The sequence below is a fragment of the Arvicanthis niloticus genome, chromosome 28 (assembly GCF_011762505.2).
Source record: "Arvicanthis niloticus isolate mArvNil1 chromosome 28, mArvNil1.pat.X, whole genome shotgun sequence".
Classification (NCBI taxonomy): Eukaryota; Metazoa; Chordata; class Mammalia; order Rodentia; family Muridae; genus Arvicanthis; species Arvicanthis niloticus.
In genome coordinates this window covers 7,612,631-7,638,917 of record NC_133436.1, presented here as the reverse complement: position 1 = coordinate 7,638,917, position 26,287 = coordinate 7,612,631, and the positions used below count along the sequence as shown (strand labels likewise).

Here is a 26,287-nt window from a genome sequence, read left to right as displayed (position 1 = left end):
GAGCTCAATGCAGCAGGTTGGCTGGGCAGAGCTTTCCTCGGCGCAATTCTTTGACATCTGTGACCACAAGTTAGCTGCACCGAGGCTAATCTAAATGCATTCTTATTAAAAACATAGCCGTGCTCTAGCTTTACACACTGCTGCTCTGATGATACAGGGCTGCCGGCATCATGCTACGTCGAAAACACCTCATAAAATGCATTCCCTTAACCCGCCTCTTGGTTTACAAATGACTGAGACAAAGAGATAGACTATAGAAACATGGAAAAAGTTGAAATTAGAAAAAAAGCAGAACCACAGGATACTCTTACTTCTCAAATATGTGATTAGAAAATGTCCCCAACCTCTCTGGGGAGGCAGAGAGAGAGTCTATCTGTACCTTCTGGGAGGGGGACACAGAAACGGAAATAAACACATGTCTTACCTTTGACCTGTTGGCACAGCAACCCCCCCCCCCAACCTTGCAAGGAATTTATCTCAGGGTTATTCTGACAGCAGTAGAAAAGTCTGTGCCCACACTAGCCAGCCAGTCGGAACAATGTTTGTAATACTACTACTAATAATAATAAAAAAACCAAATGTTCTACAATAAAGAGAATGACAGTATATGTACATAATGGAATTTAGTGATGGTGTATTTTGAGGAATGAAGGAAGTATATTTTGTTCAGGAGTGATCGCTCTATGATACATCGATGCATACTATTGAGGGGAAAGATGAGGTTCTGAAGAGAGTGGGCATGGATGATCATCCAGTTGTCACTCAGTGAAAGGGATTATTATTATTATTATTATTATTATTGCCAAGGGAAAATAAACACCAGTTGCAATACGGGTGCTTTTCAATAACAATTCCATAAAGTTGAATCTGAACTGAAGAAGTCCATGTAAACTAATATTGTAATTTGTAATTTAAAAAGGGATGTTTTCTGGCTCCCACTCCCCATCCCAGCTCAGATAAGATAAGAAGGAACCCAGGGGGAAGGAGCACCCCAGGAAAGTGCTCAGATTCTGACCCCCAAACACAATTCTCACTTGTGTGAAGCAGAGCTGCCAAAGAAACACTGGTTCTAGTCGCTGTGCAAGAATCCTGAGAAGCACATAGCACCTGTTGCACCACATGAGTAGAAGGTCCATGGGGTCGCATGCTAATTTTGTTCTTTAATTTTGTATGTCCACACTTTTCCAAAATTAAAGGCTGGCATTTAATAAACATGCAAAAAACAAACTCTAAATATATCTCGAGTTATGGAAAAAAAAAAAAACTTAAAATGGGTACTTAGAACCATTTCCACAGACTGTGATTTAGTGAGGAAAATGATTTACCAGTACAAAATTATTTCAGTAATGATACGGGGATCAGTGAGATAACTCAGTAGGTAAAGGCACTTGAAATCTCTGAAGCCCACATGGTGGAGGGAGAGAAACCACCCCCTCAAACTGTGCTCTGACTTCCACAGGGGTGTCATGGCACACATACACTGTTTGCTCCATCCCCAAGTATATGAATCTGGGAAATCCACAAGTGATTCTCCGGGGTTTGATGATTTGTTAAAAATATGAAAACATGGCATGTTTCGGTGAGGTTTTGATCCATGTATTGATGTACATAGATGTAAACTATGATAAAACATCATTTCAGCATGGGCAGATAAAAAAACATTGAATAAATAGGGTGAGTTATAGACTCAGCACTGTAATTAGCCTCTTGTGTTTGGATCTGTGTCACTTAGAGGTATATGCATGTTTGCTGTGATTCTGACTAAAGCCAAAGAGAGAAATGACCACAGAGTCAAGGCTCCAGAATGTCACAAGTGTCTAGGTACAATATTCCAGTCAGTGGGGAACATCCAATCTCATTATAGTCATTAAAATATATGTGTGGAGATCCAGGGATACTAACCATAATAAATACACAAAAATAACTCGAAATGCATCAGTGACTTAATAAAAAAGGTCAACTCTCCAAGAAAATCATAGAAAAAAATGAACATTACCTTAGATATGACAATGAGTAACATTTGACACAAAAATAACAAAGGTGTCAATAAATTGGACTTTGCCAAAATTATTGGTAAACAGATAAACTATGGAAGGGGATGAATTTTAACAATAGATGTGTTAAAATGTGTTAAAATATGGTGTCTAGATATCTTAAACATTTATTTCTTATTATTAATTATTATTGTACATGTTTGTGTATCCACATATACATATATGTATATATGTATGTATCATATATGTATTGTGTACGTATTGCATGTGTGTATGTCATGGCTGAGTGCATGCAGGTCAGAGGACAACTTGAAATAGGTTCTTTCCTTCCATGACAGGTTCTGGGATGAAATTCAATTTATCAGGCGTAGGCAGCCAGCACCCTTACCACTCACTGGACCATCTCTTCCACACAAGGAACCTTCAGTGAGACAACAAAATGCCAAATAATCCAGTTTAAAAATGAACAAAGGACTGAGTAGACTTTGTAACGAATGTTTAGACAAGAAGCACATGAGAAGATACACAACAGCAAATCCAGTGGCAAAAGACCATTCTACTGGAACATCTGGATGAAACTGCTCTGTATCCACAGTAGCAAGGCACACAGATTCTAGTGGGGCACGGTTCCCAGGAGTTTTGTGTCATTGGGTGATCGGAAATGACCATATTTAGATTTTCAACTCCTGAGCCAGGATGAGGCATGCGCTTTGCATCAGCAACTCTTCTGTGATTGATTAGTATTAAGAGGTAGAAAAGGATAAAAGGCTTTTCTTACCCACACACGGCAGGGAGTAGCCAAGCTGAGCGTCATGGACAAATTGCCGATCGTTGAGTCTTGTGACACAGTACAAGTGGAAACAGTCCAAACAGATCACGTGACGGTGGGTACACTGGAAGACCAGGACAGGGCTCCTGCACAGACAAAGAAGAAGCTTCTATGGGACTTCCAGGGTGGAAAGAATTCTATAATTGCAAAGGTTGCCTTGCACATGCCCTGTGCCAATACTGGGACTGTGCAACCTTGAACTCATTCATTCCAAGGCCATACCTTAGACAATGGAGGCACCCCATGAGCTGCATAGAACATTAACTATGCTACTTTATATTTAAAGTCAACATCAGTCAGTTGTTTAAACATGAGATTGAATATCATCTTTTGCTAGAGGTCTTCCCTGATTCTCAATTACTCTGTTCACTCACAATACGTAGGAGATAGCCCTAGTATCTACTTTCACTGACAAGTCCCTGACTACACACTGGCCACAGCATGGACACACTGTTCCTCCTCATTCAGTGTGCCCTCTGTTTGGTGAATACTGTGTATATATAACTCTGATGTTCCCAAAGAAGCAGGCCATTTACACTGCTTGTTGAACTTAACTGTCATGATACATAAAATCACAAGTTTCCAAAGTCAAAAGAAAAATGACCATTGCCCTAAAGGAGCTATGTCCAACAGTCATTACTGTTACCTCAGCAAACAAAGAAACAAACAAAAAGAATTTAGAAGCAAGAGATTAGTCAATGGGATTCTTTTCTATTTTAAGAATTTTGTCTGTTCTATAGCCATTATTTTATGAAAACATTCAATTTTTCAAATTGTGGTTATAAGAATATTACACACACACATACACACACACACACACACACACACACACACACACACACACACACACACATCCTAAAAGTTTTGGACTACCTTGTGTAGTGATTAGAATGAGAAATGCCTCCCATAGGCTCATGTATTGATGTATTTGAACACTTGGTCCCCAGTTGGTGGCACTGTTTGGTGGAGGTTACTGAACTTTTAAGAGGCAGAACCTTGCTGGAGGAAATATGTCTCTGTGGGTAGTCTTTGAGAATATTTAGCTACGACCCACTTCATGTTCTCTACCTTGCTCTTCCTAATACGTAGATAAAAATGTGATTAGCCAGCTTCCTGCTCCTGCTTCCCTGCCAAGCCTTCCCTGTTATGATGGACTCTATCCCCGTGAAACCATAAGCCAAATTAACTCTGTTATCCTTATGTTGTTCTTGGTCACGGTTTTGTATCACAGCAATATAGAAGCAACTAATGTGGTTATAAGAAAATACACCTCGTGAAGAGTCAAATCACTTTGCTGGCAAATGAATCACATGTGCTTATGTGAAGAAGGGGACAAAATAATTGTATTAATCTGAGATCCTTCCCAATTCAATAGTGACATTGCCTTGTGGTCAACTTAGATAAGCCCATTGCCTAGGCAAAGACACAATACAACCATGTCCGTTCATACCCAGTCTTAGCAGTTACAGGATTTGTTTCTTTAAAAAAGCCCTTTCCCTAGGGAAAAAAAAATCAAGATTAAATATGAGCATTGTAGCAGATAATTTCTTAACAACTACAAGGTTTAAATAATTCTGTTATCTCACTTATTTCAAAGCAGCGACTAACACAGAGAGTGGAAAAACATCTCCTGGTGTGTTAATACCACAAAAGAGTCCATGAACACTGCTGGGTGCGATGATGAACGTCCTCTTTTCTGAGCACACCACAGTCCCCTTGAGGGGTTTGAGTCCTACATCCAGATCCTTAGTTAACTGCTCTGAACTTTCAACCCTTTCCTTCCAGCGACTCTCCTTGTGACAAATATAAAATAGCATGCTTTATTTCTCTAACTTTTCCTATTGCACACACATGCACACACACACTAAGTGTGATCTATATAGCACCTATGTTTTACCATCATCTGTACAGATAAGCAATGAGAAAGATGCTCTCATCTGATTGTGGTGATGTTAAGGCAGACCAACGCTTAGACTGCCAACACGGTATCATCACAAGCGAACACTGTTGAGACCATTAGAACGTGTAAAATTTCCTGTAGATAACAAGTCTAAAAGGAGTACTTACAGGTGACCCTAGAAAACAAATAACAATTGGTAAAATCAAACCAATCCACCCATGCTCTACCATCCCACAGTCTCAGCACATAGGTTCTTCGTAACATTAAAAAAAACTTTATGTGTATATGTGTGTGCCTGAATGTATGGATGTATACCACATGCCTGAAGGAGCCTGAGAAAGTCAGAAGAGGGCATTGGATCCTGAGTATTGGTGTTATACATGGTTTAATGCTGGGAACCAAACTTGTCCTCTACAGAGCTGTTGGCGCTATTAACTGCTGAACTGTCTCTCTGGCCCTCATGAACATTGATTCTTTCTGAGGGAGAGTTTGCTTAGGTCAGGTGGGCAGCATGCATTTACCACATTTATTGTTTCTCCTTCAATTATAATGTGGTCCACAGGCATATAGGTCATCTACACAATCCACAGAACATGTCTTGCTCCTTATTAACAACATGATGGTATTGAAAACAGATTAACAAGAGATGGAACGCATACAAGAAGGCCTTACATAAGACAAATTCTACAAAAAATCAGGGTGCCACACATTAAAGAAGGTTTTAGAGGCCCAAAGTTGGGACCTGAAAGGACAGACCATCCATCCGAAGTTAAAGGCACATTAATGCCCTATACCACTGTAATCTCACAGAAGGAAGCAGGGTGGAGCTGAGGGAGGCATGCTCTCCTAGAAACACAGAAGAATCTTTGCAGAGTACAGGAGCCACTTATGCTCCTTGAATTGAGACAGAGGTGGAAGGGAAATTTGCCAATGTAGTTAGTCCTAATTACCAAGAAGGGGCTCCTGCCATGTATGGGGCTGGAAAGAAGCCTCCTAGCATCGGGTGGCTCTCTGGTGCTGGTGAATGTCATACCATAGTGCTTCTCTCCAGTGTAAATGGCAAGTAGAGAGCAGTGGCAGTCAGAGATCCACAAGTGCAGGCATTGGGATGTGGGCCCTTAGGGGATACTCATCATAGCAGCTAGTGTTAGCCTGAACTGCTACAAAACCTGCAGGTTTCAGACAGAGCTTTAGAGAACATCTGCATGAGTAGAAATGGGAGAAATGGGGAGAATGCCTTGGTAGACAGTGAGAAGTGAAGGGGCCATACTCTCAGAAATACAGATGTGGCCAGTCCCGGGCATGAGGTCCATTTATCTCTCTTGAAGTTAAAGCCACCAGGGTGTGAAGGGTAAGCATGGGGAACTGGCCCAGCAGCAGGAGGAGAAAACATAAACACTTACATTTGTTCTCTTGGCAAAAAGAACAACTATCCAAACTGCAAGAAGTCAAGGTGGTAGAAGAGCCATTACAGACTTTTCATTGTTTATTGTATACACTCAATTAGTATAAATGAACAGACATGGAGATAGTGTAAGCACAGACACATAAATTCACATGTTATGACACATACATTTAAAGGCAGTTAACTGGATCTGTTGAACACACATCTATCTTCTATCTATCTATCTATCTATCTATCTATCTATCTATCTACCTACCTATCTACCTATCTATTAATATAGATAATATAGATATATATCCACCCATAGAAGTTATATAAATACAATTGCATTTCGCAGAGAATTACCAGCAAGTTGAATTTCTTTATAAAGCTATGAAGTAATATTGCTGACCTTTTATTAAGACACTCCTAGTTGTGGTGGTTTGAATGAGAATGTGGCACCTCCCCATAGGTTCATATGTTTGAATGTTTGGTTCCCAGTTGGTAGAACTCTTTTGGAAAGTGGGGAGGTGTGGCCTTGTTGGAGTAGGTGTGTTACTGAGGGTGGGCTTCGAGTGAGCTCTCGTTTCTTCCTGTTTGCAGTTCCTGGTATCCTGTCTTTGCTCTGCCATTGTCAGTGCTAACCCTCTGGAACCATAATCCCAATTAATGGCTCCTTTTTATAAGTTGTTTTGGTCATGGTGACCAAATGAGGAGAAGAGATGGAAGGAGGAAGACAGTGCAGACTTTGTACAGGGTGTGGGATGATTCATGTTTTCTTGACTGTGCTCCTCGCTGATGGTTTTCCTGAGTTCTGAATGCTTCTCCGTAAACTTCATATACTGAGTCACTGTCCCTAAAGGCACCACATTAGGAGGCAAGGTTTGGAGAAGGTGCTAGGTCCTAGAGACCTTGTGAGTGGGGTCAGTGCAGTTGTGAAGGGAACCTCAGAGTTCCCTCATTCCTTTCATTGTGCAAGGACAGAGAAGCTCTGTCTGGAGGCCAGTAAGCACATCCTCCACAGACACCAGGACTTCTAGGACCTTGATCTAGGACCTCTAGAATATTAAGAAATAAATGCTTATTTTTCATTAACTCCATGGTTTCTAGTCTTTTGATATGGTAGTCCAAACAGATGAAGGTTTCTGAACATGTGAGGGGAGTTATGTTTTAATGAGTATAAATTTGGGGAAAGTTTGGAAAGGGAGAAGCTGAAAACATCGAGGACTACCTGGAGGTAATTTTCAAATTTCTGACCTGAATTTCTAAGGCGTTGGACTGAGCAATGGAAACAAGAAGACGGATGCCAGTAACATTTTTGAGTGGGACCTGTGGGATTTATTTCCCATGGGTCTTTTGTTCCTCCTGATGTTCTTCTGTGCCCTTTGATCAAATTATATACAAATGTCACTTGATCAATCTAGAAATGATTTTACCCCACTGAGCCAGGTTACAGAGCAGTTAATTAAAGGTTAAATAAAGTTCTCAATCTTATGTGGAAATAATTGCAAACATGTTATTTGACATTACTGAAGAGTTATTTGCAAGTGACGATGCCCTGTTTTGCTAAAGGAGGGATGTACAGGCCATTTATTCACATATTATTTATTCACACACTAATCAGCACAACTGAAGGAGATTCTGCAAAACAAAATCTATGGCGAGCTATTCCATGAGTTGGCCAAAGCAGGCTATTGTTGCATGGTATTGCCCACTTTGGAAACCCTGTTCCTCAGTATATACAAAAACATTAGTAATGTTTTTTGTATTTATCCAGTAGTATATACAGTTTAATCCAGTCTTTCTCATGTTTAGTCATTTCCATATCCCTTTTCCATCTCTTCACCCAACCTGCCCCAGAGCGCCACTTGTCCCGTTGAAGCACAGGCTGTGGTTCCAGGTTCTCAGTGAATGTGGTGCGTGTTGAAAAGCAGTGAGTTGGGACCTTGAAGGGATGCAGTAAGAAGTTGTAACTGTAAAGTCTCAAGGATGTACCAGTCTTGTAGAGTGGCTGGGGGAGGGAGAAATCATTTTAATCTAGGCAGACTATTCTAAATGTTGTTAGAGTTGTAGAAAAGTCTCAGCAGGCTCTGTGCTAAGTGGTCTTTATGATGCTTTTGCAAGGCCCATCCCTCACTCCTGTTCCCTTCCATGTTGAATGGGCTGTTGTTTACAAAGCAAGAAGAATGAACACAAGAACATATGGTGCCATGCTCTCAGTTTATAGCTGGCTGCTGCTTGCTCTCTCCCCTCCACTTCAGGTTTTGAGGAAGACAAGCATTCCTGGTGGCAGGGCTACTCTAGCAGCTTGATGGAATACACCATGGGACCAGCACCAGGGCCTCTTGGCAGCAACCAACAATGATTGTGCTGTCACCCACATGAAGCATCTCTCAAATAGGTCTTGCAACCTAAGGCCAGCCCAGAGGTGATTCTTGCCATGGCTGGCATCTTGACTATAACTTCACATGGTACCCAGGGTAATGGGATCATCTGGCCAAGTCTTCCTAGATTCCTGACCAGTGGAAATTGTACAAGACTAGATCTATTCTGTTCTTCAGCCATTAAGCTGTGGGGTGTGAGTGTGTGTGTGTGTGCACATTTCTTTTACACAGAAATATCCAAGTAATATAAACTCAGTGGAAGAGGAAGCCATGCTTAATAGGTCTTACAGGAAGGTACAGAAGTTATAAGAGAGTAAGCGGTACTGGATGGAGGATCAGAAATCTCATGCCCAAACTAGTGGAAGCTTTTGTGGTCAAGGGCAGAGAGTAAGGATCCAGAAGCACTGAGCAGGTAATGTTCCTTATCTCTCTATTTGCCCCATGCAGAGTGCAGTTACATACAAAACTATATATGTTCATATGTAGTGTTTGGAATCTACAAAATAATCACCTGTAAAGCACAATCAATTAGAATAAAAAATAAAAGCATGCAAGTATAAAATCCTCAAGGAAGTACAAGTACACAAACTTTTCTCACTTGTGGGAGAGACTCTTTTCATTTAGCTGGCACTTGACCCTTGAAATGGCATGTGCTGTTTCTATGGTATGTTTAGTTTGGGCAGCAGGCACGGCACACAGATGTTATGCCCCAGTTAGCAATCCTCACATCTCTCTGCAAACTCTCAGCTCATAAAGAACTCCTGGGAATTCTGTAAAGCATTTGATTTGATAAAAACAATTAGAGGAGAGAAAAAGCATTGCCCTTAAATAACTGGATTTATCCTCTTAACTGTCATCTTAAATCTCCATTAGTTAGAGTCGGCTTATAAAACAACAAACAATGGAGACATCAGAGGTCTAAGGCAGCTTAGTAAGTTTTCTGGATTAGGCAAAATCACCTACTAACTGCCTAAATGCTCTGCCGACAAAGGTATCTCCACCCGTGCCAGTATACTAAAAAAGCTGGAGCTGTCCTGTAGGCACACATGTGTCATCGGAGTTCATTATTTGAGTTAGCCAAGTGAGCAGTCCTCAACACTGGAGAGCCCCTGATCCAAATACTAATTGATGGAATTAGCTTTCAGAAACTAAAGTAAGCTTCAACAGTTAAATGGCCTTCAAAATTTCTTCCAACAGCCAAATTACAAAACCCAAAGAAAGTTCCTTTGCCCATTAGTCTGCTTGGAAGCAGAGTCTTATTAAGTCCCTGGCCCACAAAGTCCAGTTTGTTGCATGTGTACAACACACACACACACACACACACACACACACACACACAGAGAGAGAGAGAGAGAGAGAGAGAGAGAGAGAGAGAGAGAGAGAGAGAGATATGTACATGTGCACACACAGAGAGCTGACTTGCAGAAGCTACAGTATTTTGGTACAGGCCAGGAACTCAGGGCACCAGCTCCTCACTTCTATATTTTTCATTCATTCATTCTGCCAATACTGCAGAACAGTCACTACATGCCAAGCTGCCAAGCATTGCTGTTGTTGGTCCATAAAAAGTGATCAGCAAACCGGAGTCTTAAAGGGCCAATGACAAATAAGCAGTTGTCTCATAATGTGACAGGTGTGGCCAAAAGGATGCATTTAGAGACTCCTGGCCTATCTTTGGGATTGACAGGAGGAGTCCTGGGACTGGACATGTCTCTGTGCAAATGGGCCACACATAAAGAAGACATCCTTCCTTCCTTGCTTGCTTCCTTCCTTCCTTTTTTTCTTCCTTCCTTCCCATTCTTTTTAAATAAAGAATGGTAGTGAAATAGTATACAAAAGGCTGCTATGAAGACGTTAGGTATTTCTATCACCGGATTGATCCCCTTAGTGTAATAAATACCTGAGATAAACTTACAAAGAAGAAAGGTTTATTTGGGTTCAAAGTTTTTGAATTTTAACCGATGGCTGAACAGCTGTGTTGCTTTGTGCTTTTGGTAACACAATGCACCATTGAAGTAACGTGTGGCATTTGATGCGTGTTGGTCTCATGGCAATCAGGAAGTGGAAAGAGGGGCAAAGGAAAAGTCCCAATATCCCCATCAGGAATACATTTCAATTTCCCAACTTCCTGTCTCACCTTTTAACTTCCTCTCGCTAGCCCCGCCTTTTAACATCCATTGTCTCTTAGCAGTGCCAGGCTGCAGGGCAAGCCTTCAGCATACAAGCCTTTGGGAAATACTGTATCCAAGCAGAGAGTGACTCCCCCACCTTCCTGAAAATGCTTTTTCATCTTAAATCTTTGTTCCATAATTCTATTTCCCATCTGTGGCACTAAACATTATTAAGTTGAAGAGAACTTCTAGCCTCGGTATTTGTTCTAAAGTTTGATCCTGTCCTCAGTGTCTGTGTCACAGCACACTCCCCTGTTGTCAATGTGGAGTTTTATTCCCAGGCAGAAGCTTGCTTTTATATACCCTGTGGCATTTTGTCATGACTACCCAGGGGGTTTATTTAAAATTCTACCACCAAATTAAGTACACTGCTGTTGATATGCCAACTTGCTCTGTGTGAGATCATGAAAGAGAGACAGGGTAAGCTCAAGTAGTGAGTGGCCACCTTTTTTATTTCAGATATCCCCCCACCCCCTAATATTTATTGGATGATTTTGAGAGTGCCAACAAGATAGAAACTATGAAATAGCTGATGAGAGATGCCAGGGGACAAGAAAGTGAAGGTCTCTGGAGTAGGTGTGTTTGGACTTATGAAGTCTTAATGCAGTGTAACAGCTAGAACCTCTGTACCACCTGGGCCAATGCCCCCATAAGCACCCAGCCAGTGAACTTTCACCTCCACCCCAAATCCAATCAGCATGGTTCAGTTCTCATACTGTCTGCCAATAGCTTTGCTGCTCCGTTGGACCCCGACAGAGTATCCAGGCCCAGGTTGCCCTCTTAATCTCTACATAAAATAGACCTACCTGTAGAACATAGCTATCCTTCTCCATCCACCCACGTTGGGTTCCATTCAGGCTAACCCCCTCTGCATTTGCATTTTCCCTTCACCTCTTACCTCCATGTGTAAGATCTCTCCTGTCTTCATTTCTTGAAGAATTTCAATGTTAGCTCAAGCCCAGTCTTTTCCAGTAGCTTTGCCCATATTCTGTCTCCTACTCTCTCCTTGTTGCTGACTTCCCTTCACTGAAATGCTTACATCTCAAAGGCATTGCTAGCATTCTCAACTTAGCATTTTACTGTGTCTCTACCTGCTGACTGTCCTGCCTGATTCCCCACCCAGGAATCGTTAAGCCACCAAGTTCCAGCCAGCTGCTGTGACTACAGGCAGGAGAGATCTCCACTGCTCCCATGGAGGCTGGTCTGGTGCCAAGACAAACAGTCAGGGGCAACTAGCCCAGGATGCTTAGCAAAGAATAAGATAGGTGATCATGCTATTTGTTTCCATGTTACCAAGGTCCTGAATTCCCTATAAGTTAAAGATGAGACTGAAAGGCTGGAGATGTGGCTCCATTCATAAAATTCTTTTCTTGTGATTATATGTATGAGAACTTGAGTTCAATCCCCTGAACAACAACAACAACAACAACAACAACAACAGATGGGCACGGTGGACCTCATTTGCAATCCCAGTTCTAGGTAGGTAAAGAGAGGTAGATTCCATAAGGGACATGGTGGCTGTCACTGGCCAGCCAGCCTGGCCTAGTTTACCTGGCTACTTCTAGGCCAATGAGAGACCCTGATTCAAATAACCTAGGTTGATGACATCTGAAGAATGACTGTTTAGGTTGTTCTCAGGCCTCCACATGAACACATGTGCATCAACACAAACAAGAGTTTCTGTACACACATGACAGTGTGCATGTGCATACACACACACACACACACACACACACACACACACACACACACATACACACACACTCATAGGAACATAAGCAAAGATGTTACTTTCATAGTTTGCATAAGGCATACCCATGGGTATTTTAGGCTTGTATAATACCTCCAGTGTGGTTGAACTGATGCTATATTAAATCACCATCAATAAACAGCCTTTACCGAATAACAATATGAAGCCTTGGGCATAGAGGGAATTATGGATTATTAATTTCCCTCAATCTTGGAAGAGATTTATCTGATATTAGCATAGCTTATGTGTTTTTAAATATGACAGTCTGAACTCAAACATGATTCATTTGCTCATGAAGCATTGGAACATAAATGTTACAACATGACAGCAGATATTAGAAACAATAAAATAAAGTTCTCTCTTATAAGACCAAATGGAAAGCATGTAACTTAACCCTGTTTAATATTTACTTGTGATGGTAATGTGATTCATTAGCAACACCCAGCATTGTTCCTTGCCATGTCATTTATAGAACCACACTCGAAATAATTGTGACTAATAGGTAAATCATAATGAGATAACTCTTGGATGTAATGACAAAACTAAAAACTCCATTATCTCTGAATGAGAGAAAAAAAAGCGTATCTCATAAGAAATTGTCATACGTTCGTCCTAAAGCCAAGGAAAAAGCCAGGTTCAGCACTAAGTGTTTTAGTTAGGATAGATGACAGAGGGTCTGGTTAGTCAACAAAATGATGGACTGGGTATTAGGACTATCTTGTACCTCACTGGTAGAAATTAGCATAATTATGCTGTAATTGTATTTTGAGAGAAAAGTTTCATTTTAACAGAAAGAGAAGGAGTAAGGAGAGGAGAAGAAGAAGGAAAGGAGAAGCTAGGTGATGAGAGAGAGAAAGAGGGGAGAGACAGGGAGGCAGATGTTCACGTATCTCCACCAGTCAAAGATAGTTGTTATATCTAGGTTGGGTAGTGGGTTACACCTCTGATTGAGCAATACCAAACTTATAAAGCCTTTGATTAACATTTTTTTAAAAAATGTATAAGTGCAAAAAGGAAAAGGGGGCATGGGATAGGGATTTTCTAAGGGGGGGGGGGAATGGGGAAAGGGGATGGCATCTGAAGTGTAAATAAAATATCCAAAAAAAAAAAAAGTGAAAAAAAAAAAAAAAAAGAAATTGTCATAATGCTTTCTGTGGTTTCCAGTCTTTGTCGTCAGATTGACTGAATGGAGGAACACCTGGAATATTAATAGGCTATGTCTTTGAGGGCTTTTACAGACAGCACTAAGGGAGGATGACCCACACGGAGTATGGATGGCACCATCCCACATGAGGGGCCCCAGAAAGAATAAAAAGTAGGAGCCAGCTAGCCCATGTGTTCTCTTTGATTTCTGGCCACCATGATGTGAGATGTGAGACGCTCCACTGTGCTGCACCTACTCTATATGATGAACTGAATCTCAGAAGCCAGGAACCAAAGTAAACATCTCCCCCAGTCTGTCTTGTTCAGGTATTACACCACAGCGGTGAGGAGTCTAACACAACTTTCTGTTTCCTAAGTGAAATAATTATGGGTACCCAATTTCTCCACGAACTGTACTTTCAGAGTACATTCGATGGATGCTGCCAATGCATGCAGCTGTAAAATGTGGAAGCTAGATCTAACATAAAATCATTTCTGGGGCATACCATTTGCATAGAGCCGTCGTGTGGTGCAGCCATTAGCTGTTGGAGCTGCTGCCTGTAATAATACATACTAACTCATGCACATAGCTTGTCTTTGTTTTGTTTTTTTTTTCCCTCTGTGAAGAACAGCTAGAAGCAGATAATGCCCGGATCTACTGCAAAAGCATTCAGCTAAACCAAGAAAGATATGAAGACAGGTCTTGTTTAGATAAGAACCCCACCGAGAAACCAATTGTTCTAGTGTATCCCCAGATCTCAAGACAGGAAAAATTAATGTGCTCAGAACCGGTCCAGTGCCTGTGGATGTTAGGAGCTCTTTAACACGAAAAATTATTACAGACACAGAGTGCTTTAAAGAGATACGTCTCTTCCTGCCAGCTCAGAAGAACCCCATGCAGATGATTTCATATTGCTCCTGTATTCATCCCTTTAAAGAATAAATTCTAATGGGATGCTGGCTCTTTCCTTCCTTCCAACAAAGCAGCACGAAGAACCAGGACCTCAGCAGTAGGGAGGGTAGTCTAAAGAGAGGAAACCCCCAAAGGACTGTATACCCTATAAACCAGGTTTATAATGGAAATCTCTCAAAAGGAGGTGATAGGACATCTCTGGGTACCAGGAGCTAATTCCAAAACATCACTGAAGAATTGTGGAACATTTTTATAAAGTTATTTTTCTAATTTTAATTTTCAATTTTTATTTTGTATTCCTTATAGTTAGAAAGGCAACAAATAGCAATCTGAGATAGTTTCCTAACAACCCAAACCAATAGAATTCAGTAGAGCATAAGAATAAAAGTCTAAGAGGTTCATATGTGAACTCAAGACAAGTGAACTCACACAGGTATTTGGAGGGTCTGTTCATATGTGTACAGTTAAAGGTGGGGTACCAAGAGTGTTTTAGAGAGAATGCTGAGGAGGAGAGCTAAGCTGGAAAGATACTTTTTCTGTAAAATGTTCAACACGTGTGCCATGACAGGAAGAGCACAGACATGCCAATCTCCAGAGTGCTTATAGATACGAAGACTTCATTGGCTTCCATTCAGGAGAGCGCACATCATCTTTACTTGTAGCTTATGGAACCAATGCTTTGCATACATCATATACAAGACGTAACTCTTATTCAAGATCCCAGCTTGTCATGGCCTTTACAAGGAATATGCACACTACTCCCAACAGGTGCTTGGTTATGTTAACTTGACACACAAACTAGGAGGGAGCTTCAACTGAGAAAATGCTTCCATAAGATCCTGCTATAAGGCATTTTCTTACTTAGTGATTGATTGAGGGAGGACCTAGTCTGTTGTGGGTGGTCCTATCCCTACTCAGGTGGTCTTAGCTTCTATAAGAAAGTAGTCTGAGCAAGTCAGGGGAAGCAAGCCAACAAACAGTAACCCTCCATGGCCTCTGCATCAGACTCTGTCTCTCCAGTTCCTGCCCTGTTTGGGTTTCTGTCCCAACTTTCTTCAATCATGAACAGCACTATGAAAGTAGAAGCCAAATAAGTTCTCCCTGCCCCCCCCCCCCATTTGCTTTTTTTTTTTTTTTTTTTGGTGATTTTTTTGGGTGGGGCAGCAATAGAAATCCTAAGACACAAAGATAAGAAACACAAACTCAAAAATAGCCTAAATAATTTTTAACACACACACAAAACTGAATCACTGTTAGGCAACTTGGGGGGTTGCATCCTCTAAGCACCTCACTCTGGGTTCCACCCAAGTACCTAGTCTAATTTTAAGGCTTGTCTTCCTCAGGAATGAACAGGGCATGTTCCTGTGAAGTGACAGGCTATACAGACAGAGGGCTGCATGGCTCCCCCTGGTCTCTGTACTTTAATCACTGTGTACCAGTGTCTCCCACCTCACTACCCCAGAGGGTTTGTGTTTGTCTGTGTCCCTTCCAGAGAAGAAGTCATCAAATACAATGTGGTTGGGGGCCAAGTCTGACCCTTCCCTGTCTCTGCAAGTAAAACTTCATTGGAGTGGGCATTTTGTGCACTGTGGCTGCTGTCTGCGTGTGGTGGTCTATAGTGGTACAAACCTCAAGACCGAGCTCCCAGGGGAACCCTTAGGGCACTCAGGTTAGATTTCTTGACTTTCTGAAACAGATACCTATAATCTTGGCTTGAGGCTTTAATTTTTTGCACACACATACTTGCATGTAGAAGGACACACAAGTGCACACTCGTGGAGCACATACCAAGTCCTCAGAATAGCTCTATTTTGTTGGAATTTCTGCTTTGGCTTGTCCAGGAGCCTGGGACGGGAGATCTGATCATTTCTGTTTTGGAAATGTGCCCCAGTGCATTGAAAGAGGATTAATCTGAAATCACATTAGTGGCTCCTTCCATTCCTACATCATCACTTATGAAGATAAAGAACAAGAAGAGAACTGATGGGATCTGTGCATTCTCAGACTTCCACTTACCTTCGCTCACCTGCATCCTTCCTAATAGAGTCTAATCTATAGGCAGTCAATGGTGTGTCTCCTTGGCCTGGGTACCAAAGGTTTCCCAAGCTCAGTACTCAGAGGGTATGGAACCAGTGGGACGGTTAATCTTAATTGTCAACTTATGGAAGACACACCTTGAGCATGCCTGTGAGGGTGTTTGAAGACAGGGTTGATCAAGGAGAGAAGACACAGTTGCATGCAGATCATCATCTTCTTCCCTGGGGTCCCTGGTAAGAGATTTCCTGACTGTGAATGCACTGTGCCCAGCTTCTCCAGCCCAGCCACAGCAAGAGCTGCTCTAGCCTCCCTGTTGTGATAGACCCTACCCTCAAGTTGTGAGCCAAAAGAAACCCTTGCTTCTGTAAGTTGCTTTCTGGTCCTTTGTCACAATGATAGGACAGCAGCTAACTCCTCTTGTCCACCCCGATCCCCATCCCAATACGGGTAGCAATGCTGGGGTCTTGTTGACAGAAGTTTAAGAGAAAGTGGGAGAGACTGAGCATCTAAACTCATTTCCAAGCAGTGTTTACTCAGTGGGAAGATTAGAAGAGAGTAAGAAAAACTATCTTCTCCCAGACAAAGTATACTCATAGTGTGTTATCTTCCAGGAAACTAACTAGATGGTGCTATGGGGGAGAACGAGACTCAGATGCTAGGTAAGAAGGGGCAGGTAAGGGGCAGGTCAGGCCCTGTAATGACACAGGAGGGCATGGTGAGTTGGTGGACGTGGGCATGCATTCTCTAATGGGATTTGCTGAGCCTTCTTAGAATTAGAGGACGTTCAATTAATGGGCGTTTATCTCTGTCACGTCATGGTTGCCCTCAGCTACTGGTGATATGTTTGTGAGAACCCATTTCATTCATTTAATTCCTCTTTATTTTCCACCCTAGCCAACCCGGGCTTTCAGCTCCCAAACAGTGTCAGTACCATTCGTTCTAGCCTAAGGCTCTGCTCCCCAGAGCACTCTGGGTAAGGTGTGAGCCAGCTGATTAATGTAAACACTTTCTGGCGATCTATGAGGGAGGAGGCACCTAGAACCAAAGTTGTTATCATTACCATTGTGTCTACTTCAGAACATGATGCTGCTGAGTGACCTGTGCCACCTCTGAAACGTAACACAAGGGGTTAAGAGTAAAATGAATGGAATGCGTTAAATGGTAGCAAAAAAAAAAAAATCATATCTCAAGTGGATTTCAAAAGAAGAGAAAACCAAATTAAAGTCAGAGTTTTAACTTGGAAAATGAAAATCTAAAAATTGACTCCATTTGGATAAGGCAAATGTGGGTGAAGCTGTGGAGAATACACGACATATGCGTGTATTTAAATAAACGAAGACTTGCACACACTGAGAGCGCAGGGGAAAAAATAAGGCAATTCTGCTCATTCTTGCGGAAAACCCATTACTGTACAAATGCGAGAGTGAAGGCTCCTAACAGTTCAATTTGTGGGTGTCTGCACCCATGTTTTGCTCACTGCCATTTTTCTTCCATGAAATGTGATTGCCACCCTGTCTCAGACGTGGCAAGTCTCGGCGTTCCACCCAGTCAGTTCTAGACAGATGGCCACAACACACATTTTCCAATCATGCCCAGACCAAGATTGAATCTGGCAGAAGCCTTAACTCATAACTTCCATTCCCAAAGACACTAAACATATTTGCTTGGTAGCCTTTCTGACAGCACCCATTAAACACAGAGGCATGAAGGGACAGATGCATGGAGCCGGGTAGGAAGAGGGAGTCATGCCAGGATGCATGACTGGAAGAGGACACTCCACACAGGAAGACTTCTGCTCCGCTCTCACTTGTACCCCCTCTCGTGGGCCTGTGTGAGCGGCATAGTGTGACCTTGCTTTCACTTGGAGTGCAGTGATATGACTCACTGTGTGAGCTGCTTTTGGTGATGCTGTGACAAAACTCCTTAAGCAAGGAAGAGTTTATTTTGCATCACCTTTGAGGGGGACGTTCCTCATGGTGGAGGCAGCATGGTAGCAGGAACATGGGACATCCAGTTATAATACATCGATATTCAGGAAGCAGGGAGTGATGAATGTTGGTCCTCAGCTAGCTTTTCCTTTTCATCCATTTTGGAGATGTCCTCCATCCTCCACCATGGAAGGATTAGGATTCTCTTCACGTTTAGGATGTGTTTTCCCACCTCAGTTAGTCCAATCAAGACATGCCCAGAGGTTTGTTTCCATAGTGATGTTAAATTACATCAAGGTGCTAATCAAGATTGAGCATCATACCCACCAAGATGGGAATGCAACCTGCAACAGGGTGGTGGCCTGATGCACGCAGCTTATGAGGAAGAGTCTGTGGACAAGAATTAAGTGTGGATGGTTACCACGTGGATATCACAGGCCACAATATGCTGGCAGCCTGACTTATGGATGTCCTATGGATGAACTGTTTCCAGATGAATAACAACTTTCCAGCTCCAGAAAGAGGGGGACCTTAACACCCCTGCAATTCTTCTCACATCCTGTCATAATGACTACAAGTAGCTATGGAAAGGGGGCCAGTTATCTCAAAAACAACATGCAAACAACATTGTTTTTAAAGTACTTTAGAATAAGGAAAGGGGATTTCCCCCAATGGACCAGTGCAAGGCCGAGGGTCTGGAGCATGAGAATGGAGGTGACCTGCTTTGACTATGCTAGGACAAGCTCCTCTTGGTTTTCCACAGCCATGGGGCAGGCTGCAGTTCCTTATCTTATCTCCTAGGGTCATGTAAGAGAGCCTTGATTAGATGGGGGCATTTCTATATGAGCTGTAGGAACTTGTCCTTGTCTCTAGGTCTATTGAGATCAAAGCATAACATCTGTCCACAGACTCATTCCTCCTGTGTCAGTGTCTTTATCTTATTAATGGAAAAGTCTCATGGCGACACTGACTCTTGAACCAAGCGATTTTCTTCTATTACTTTCATCTTTGAAGAAGTATTTATTATACATATTCTCTTTTGTTATGTTTAAGGTTGGTAAATAAAAATAGTGTCTGTTTATGATGTACGAAATGATATTTTGAGATGTGTAGATACCATGGAACTGCTGGATCAAGTTAATTAGCATATTCATGACCTCTTGTAGTTCTTATCTCCATTTATGGCAATGAGACTTAAAATCTGTTCCCTCACCAGCCTTCCAGCATATGTCTTATCTTTAGTAAGTATAGTCACCATGTTATATGACAGAACTCTTGCATTTATTATTCCTGTCGAATTCACATGTTATGTGCTCTGACCCATGTCTTCCTTACCCTCTGGTTGCCCTGATTCTCCAGATGAGCATGTCTTTTTACGGAATCCATGTGTGTAAGTGAGACCTCGTAGTATTTCCTTTGCTATGCCTGGATTTTCTCTCCAGAGTTACCTGTGTTCCTATACACTTCAGGACCAGTGCTTCCACGCCTCCATAGTGTCCTGTTGTGCATATGGAACACATTTTCTCCACTTCAGACATCCATCCATGGGACTTAGGTTCATTTTGTGTCTTGACTATTGTAAGACTGCAATAATCATGGGATATCAAATGTCAATCTTAAGCATCTGTCTGCTGCCTGCAGCATAAATGCAAGCTCTGTTCTTGCTTTGCCCACAGGCTCCTAATAGTATCTAGCACACTAAAGAGATCAAAGAAAAGCAGCCTGGGAAATCCTGACAAAGTTGCCAAAGCCTCCTGTGACTGTGATCCCAGGCTACAGCAAAGCCAGATGCTGGCTAGTCTCTGGGGCCCAGCTCATTCACGTTACAAAGATCCTCTAACAACAGAAGACATTGGCTCTGTATCGTAAGAACAGCAATATACTGAAATCACAAAGACAGAGATGCTAGTAGGCTGATCATAACACTGAATCCATGTGTTCAGTCTCCTGTGTACTCAGCTTTAACCCGGAGATTTCAATGGCCACAGAAACATACAAGCAGCCATTAACTTCCATTCACAGCCTCAGTACCAGACACAGTGGACCATACAGAAAAGCTTCACTTGAGACGTGGCCTCCATCATGGGGATGCCCATTGGATACAAAAGTGTTATTTACTTTAGATATATTTCTAAGTATGTGTGACATGGCAGCTGCTTACAGATCATCTGTTCCCTCCTTACATCAGCAAATCAACCTCAACCTGAAGTGACAGAGGGAAGAATTATCATTGTCCTGCACTGTGCCTGGGTGACTACCTTGCTGTAGGGTGATGGTAGGGAGATCCCAGGATCCAGTGAGGTTCCTGAGTTTCAGAACACCAGTGCTTTTCTGCTCTTGAGTTTGGGGGACTTGTGCTGTCTAGACTGTGTGTGGCAAATTTAGGTAGAAATGAAATTGAAAGTGGGTGGATTGTCTGAATCATGGCTTGTAGGTGATACAGCTGGCTTGGTGCCAAGGCATGGAGGCATCAGGTGAGGGAGAAAAGTGCAAGGAAGGAAGAGAAGAGGGGAAGGGATTGGGGAGGTGGTTCCCATCAAGGCTGTCTCCCAGCACAGCCTCTGGGAAGGCTTCTGGTCACAACACTGTCAATAGCACATTCTAAGAACACCCCTGGGAACTACCTCACAGCACCCCCCACAGCCTCGTAGGGCTTTCTGGTCCATTTATAAAGCAGCAGCATGGTCTTAGAGCTACAACACTGCATCTGAGCTTCTTCCATTTCAAGTCATTTCTGTCACAAGCTCCCCTCCTGCCACTTTTCAAAGCCAGCCGAGGCACGCTGCACAGGGAGGCCCTCTGTGGGCCTGAGCAGGTTTTACCTGAAACATTGGTTAGGACAGAAGCCTTTCCTGTGCGGAAGCTTTTACAGTGTTGAGATATTTGCCTCAGGTAAGTGCCCTGAAAGTTTCAGAGTTTTTAGACTTTTAAAGTTAGGGCAATCCCTGACTTCATTTAAAATCAAAGGTTAAAACCAAAGGAAACAACAACAGTTGTATGGGGGAGTAGTAGGAATTATTCCTTTTTTAACAAGTACTTTATGGAGAAAAAAAACAACTGTAAAAGAAAATGGTTGCTTTTTGTGCAGTGAAGGATCAATCCCTGAGAGTGGGAGAACTTGACTTTCAAAGGCACACGCTTCACCTTGTGGTGCTTGTATTCATAGAGTGACATCCTCACATATGTCATTGTGGAGCAGGGGACTCACCCTCAGCAGCAGTGACGGGACGGCATGGTCCCATAGTCCTTTGCTGTGCCCATCCAGAGATCTGAAGGACAGCAGCATCCTTGCTCCCAACCTGCCAGGCAGAATCTCTCAAGTTGGAAAAAAAAAAAAAAAGGCTCCAAAACTTGTGAATGAATCAGTGAGGTGTGGTAGAGTGAGCTGGATGCCCGTGCTCCCTCCTCCCGTCTTCAGGGCATTACCGCTACCATCCCTGCAGTCTGGTGGAAGTTTAATGAGATGAATGCCTTAGATCAGAGAATGCTGGCTAAAAATTAGCTCCTAGACAACCCAGAGGCTACAGAGTTCTGGTGAGCCATCGAACTGATGAACCATGGGAATGAATGAGAAGTTCCTGACACCAACCTGGAACCAACCCCTACAATACCAGCCACTTCCCTAAAGCCAGGAAGCCCAAGAGGCCATGGTTCTCAGAGCAGCAGGAGATCTAGGGCCAAGAGGCCTGTATCCTTCCTGGGGTCTCTGGTCCATGCTGCCCCAAGTTCTGAAGGGCATGACACTGTGGACACAGCCCTGTTTGCAGCCAACGTCATTCCCACTGGAGGAAACTGGTTTTAGAAATGAGCTGCTGCCTAATAACTTTCAGAATTGCTCATTTACAGAAGAGAAGGGTGGCATGCACAAAGAGGAGAGTTGTTAGGAGCATAGGGTGACAATCCCCATGCAGAAGCAGCAGAGACAGCAGTGGCTGGGACTGTCTCATATCAATGTGGAGCCCGCAGCTACTCTAGCCTCCAGAAGCCTCAACTGGCAACCTCATAGGGATAACAGATCCTATGATGACTGACGCAGAGGTAGAAAAGCAAGCCAGAGGCCAAGTGCAATGGCTGTGCTCTCTGCTAGTAGCTTAGGAGCAGAGACTGAGGCATGATGGAAGGAGACAGACATCTCAAGCCCTCCCTGTCAGGAGACTTGGATTTTTCCATAAATTTCCACTAGACTTTTTAATACGAGGAATATGCTTTATAGCAAACTTAGCAACTTAAATCTTTGTTACTGTTAATGAGTCATTATTTATTTTTGGAGCAGGCCTTAGAGTCCACAGGAAACAGATAAGTGGAAAACACACCTCTCTGGACTTTGGAAAAGAACAGAAGCCCAACAATACCCAGAAGATGAGAGGGAGAACCAGGAACGTTGGGTTTCAAAGTGTCCCTAACCAATATAGCAGCGTTTTGTCATAGGGTTATTAGGGATCCAGAGAGGGCTGGCTGGCCTTGTCACAGCTTCTTCAGCCTTTCACATGCAGATGCACAGAGTTAGCAGGGCACCTGGTGTCACCTTACAGGTACTGGACCCACTTAGAAGAAGATAGGGATGCCATCTTGCCAGGCAAGCTGGCTTCAGCTTTGTCCTGCTTCACAGTGGCACTGTGCTTCACAGGGTCTTGCATTGAGGTTGGAGGAGCCTCCTGTGTGAGATGAGGACCGGATACCCTGACACCAAGTAGGTGGACAGCCTTCAGATAACACAGGGGTCTAGTCTTACACATATTGCCTAGCTTGGGGTGACTGATGGCTACAATTGGCAGAGAACTGCCACTGCTCAAGATGACAGTTGCCTTGCCGGCTTTAGAATCTGCTGCGACTGCAGGACCTATCCATCCTGCAGAGCTCTGTGAGGGTGGATGGTCAGAACTGAGTCTTCCAATGCCATTCGTGGCTCCCCCCTGACAGATGTACTGACCCAAACTTCCAGGGTATCAGCAATACCCTCATGGGGTAAGTCTGCCACTTGCGATTAGAATTGATGTCTCCTGGGTTTTATGGTATTGAGAAATACCCAGCAAATCTCATAAAATATGAACTAGGAAAGGAGTTAAATATGCTCTAAGGAAAAGCAGGAATCACCTTTCATTAATGTTTTTAAAGAAATTAAAGACTCGATCTATTAGCCCAGTGGGAGCCGTGACTGTTGTGGGTGGGGTGAGAAGTACAGATTCTCAGAGAAAAGCTGGGGGGCTGCCTAAGACAAAGGGATTCAAACTGGGACTGGGACTCCCATCCCACTCCACACCCCCTACGGAGACATGCTCACCCAGATTCCCTTGCTCTTGTTTAATCTGTGACACTGCGATCAGAATTTGTCACTCTGGGAGTTACATCTGATGTTACAGCCTGGAGCAGAGCTGAACCAAAATAAACAATCTGCTCTATTCCGCTTAGACTAATAGGACAGTGATGTAAGGCCCTGCACTAAAGTGTTTCTCCCCCAGCGCTGCAGCCCTCAGCAGCAGCGAGAGGAGCTACAGCGGCTGATGGGCTGATGGGAAGCGTGGCTGGTTTCCAGTGCTGGGGAGGGTTGGGCGGGGGCCTGTGGAAGTTTCACATTTGCCTCGGTCACAGCCAGTAGAGTCATCGAGCTGGGAGAGTAAGCTTTCAAGCTGCACACGCCAAAGCCTTTTTCATTGGATTCTTCCTGAGCGGGGTGACCTCCGAGTCTGATTCTGTGCACACACAGGCTAGCTGTGGGAGTTTTCATTATAACTCACAGAGAAGGTGGGCGGCTTACAGTGCCTGTAGGTTTAAGCTTCCCACAGAGGCATTTCCAGTTGTCTTAAATGCCACACACACACACACACACACACACACACACACACACACCCCGGGGTGGGGGCGGGTGCTGGGAAGGGAGAGATGCTTGCTAGCATTTGGCATTCTTGCTGCCTTTAGCCACTGTGACAACAGGCTCTAGACAGCCCTCCTACAACTGGCTTCTCGATGCTAGATTTAGATTGCCACTCTTCATATTCACGGTTTTCTTTTAGAGTACCAAGGGCTGTCTCCTCCTTCCTCTTCCTGTTTCTCTCCCTCTTTCTCCCATGACTCCCTTCACCCCTTGTGTGCAGTTTTGTCATCTCGTGCTTAGTGAAGTGTGAATGAGAACACGGTGAGCTTCCACGGAGGTAACGTGAAGGATGCGTCTCAACCTTCATGTTTTTCTCTGAGTGAGGGCTTTCGCCCCTCTGGAATAAACACTATGATAAGCTAAGATACCCGGAAGAAAAAAAAATGTGGGAAGGAAAACTTCCCATCTGTCTTCAAGCTCCTCTGGCCACGCCCTCCCCACCACATCCCCATGTCTGGGACAGCTGCTCTGTTTCTAGCCTCTCAGGTCTTTTTTTGTTCCCAAGCTTTGGTAGAGCGTGAAGCTATGTGAAGCTCAGGGTTATGGATGCCACATCCGTGAATCTGGTGAGCCCATTCTGCTGTGGGTCTGGCTCGCCTTCCTCGAATGCAGCTCTCTTCTGCACCCCTGCACCAGTGGTTCACACTATGAACTCATTGCCCCTCAGCAGTGCTTCTAGGCAAAAGGGGCGGGGGGCGGGGGGGGGGAGGACGGCACACAGCACAGCTGATTTGGTGAAATCCTAGGGAAGAAAATGTGCTGAGGCCATTCTCTTGTTTCAAGAGATGTCTCCTTCAAACATCCTCCAGCTTTCTGGATAGGTTGATGGAAAATTCCCTGGTCTGCAAGTCTGCGAGCTTTTCCATTCTTCAACTCACAAAATGAATAAACAGGAGAATAGAAGACAGAAAGAAAATACAGCATTCTGCCCCTAGGTGGGGCCACTGCCCACATGTGCCGCCTGTCAGTGCACTAAAATTCACTTTCCTGATAGTAAGCCGGAGTTCAGGCAGCAACAGAGAATTGATAATGTAAAATCAAGTTTGAGTTGCTGTAAGTCTTCAGTCCTGCGGACCTCACTCATAGCCAGTACTGAATGGTTGTAGGACTCCTTGAATTCCCCTATTTATCTTTTAAAAATATGTACTTATTCAAGGGTAAAATGCTAGAAACAGCAGCCAAACCCCCAGTGTCTGTTCTTAAGGGATGGGCTAAGGGCAATAAGAAGTTAATGTCAGGGAGATATCTTATAAAACATTTGGTCAAACAAAGGTGACTGTCAGTTTGTCTGTCTGTGGGATAAGGATAAGGCATAAGGATCCCAGATTCATTGTCTGCAGTCATTTTGATTGAAGGAAGGACTAGGACTTCGGAAACTCGTACGGTTTTTATTCTGTGTGTCCAACCAACAGCCTGTGGGGCACATGAACTCCAGGACAGCTGTGGATGTGGCCCGACACAGAATTATAAACTTAATGAACATGTTAAGGGGAGAGACTTTATTTATTGTCTCTGTAAATTGATTGTGTGGTTGTTGAGAGTGAACTATGTAGGTGGCCATGCGCCCTTATGATGTCAAGAGGTTGGACACCCTGAATGCTTTCTGAGCCACTGGGGAGATAAGCATAGCCAAAAAGCAAGGCTACGGAGTCTTTTATTAGGCTGGAATTTGCACTAGTGGCCTTCTCCTTGCTCCGCCCTTTATTCAGGAAGCAGGCGCCTGAAGGATTCCTGCCCCCATGCATCTCAGAAATCCCATTATGATGGAGGCATTGTTCTGTGTGGATGAAGGAGCCTTTGTGCTGATGGTTTTCAATGGCCAGCTCTTTGAACTCTGAGAAGAACATTGTGATAAGTACTATCACAGTCCTCAACCAAGGGGTCTTTAGTTACTCTTCTCACTTATCTGACCAAAACCAGACAAGAAGAAACTTTAGGGAGGGATTGGGTTACAGATTGAGGGTACAGTTGGTTGAGGTTGG

At 43.4% G+C, this 26,287-nt stretch overlaps 1 protein-coding gene across 5 annotated transcripts in view; it reads right to left on the bottom strand.

The window, feature by feature from the left end:
- The window catches only part of Prkn (parkin RBR E3 ubiquitin protein ligase), a 1,141,511-nt gene that overhangs the window by 397,842 nt on the left and 717,382 nt on the right, over positions 1–26,287 (bottom strand). For all 5 annotated transcript variants that reach the window (XM_076926642.1, XM_076926645.1, XM_076926643.1 and 2 more), the window contains one exon: positions 2,773–2,909. In XM_076926642.1, coding sequence (XP_076782757.1) covers positions 2,773–2,909 — 137 coding nt within the window. The remainder of the gene's footprint in view (positions 1–2,772; positions 2,910–26,287) is intronic.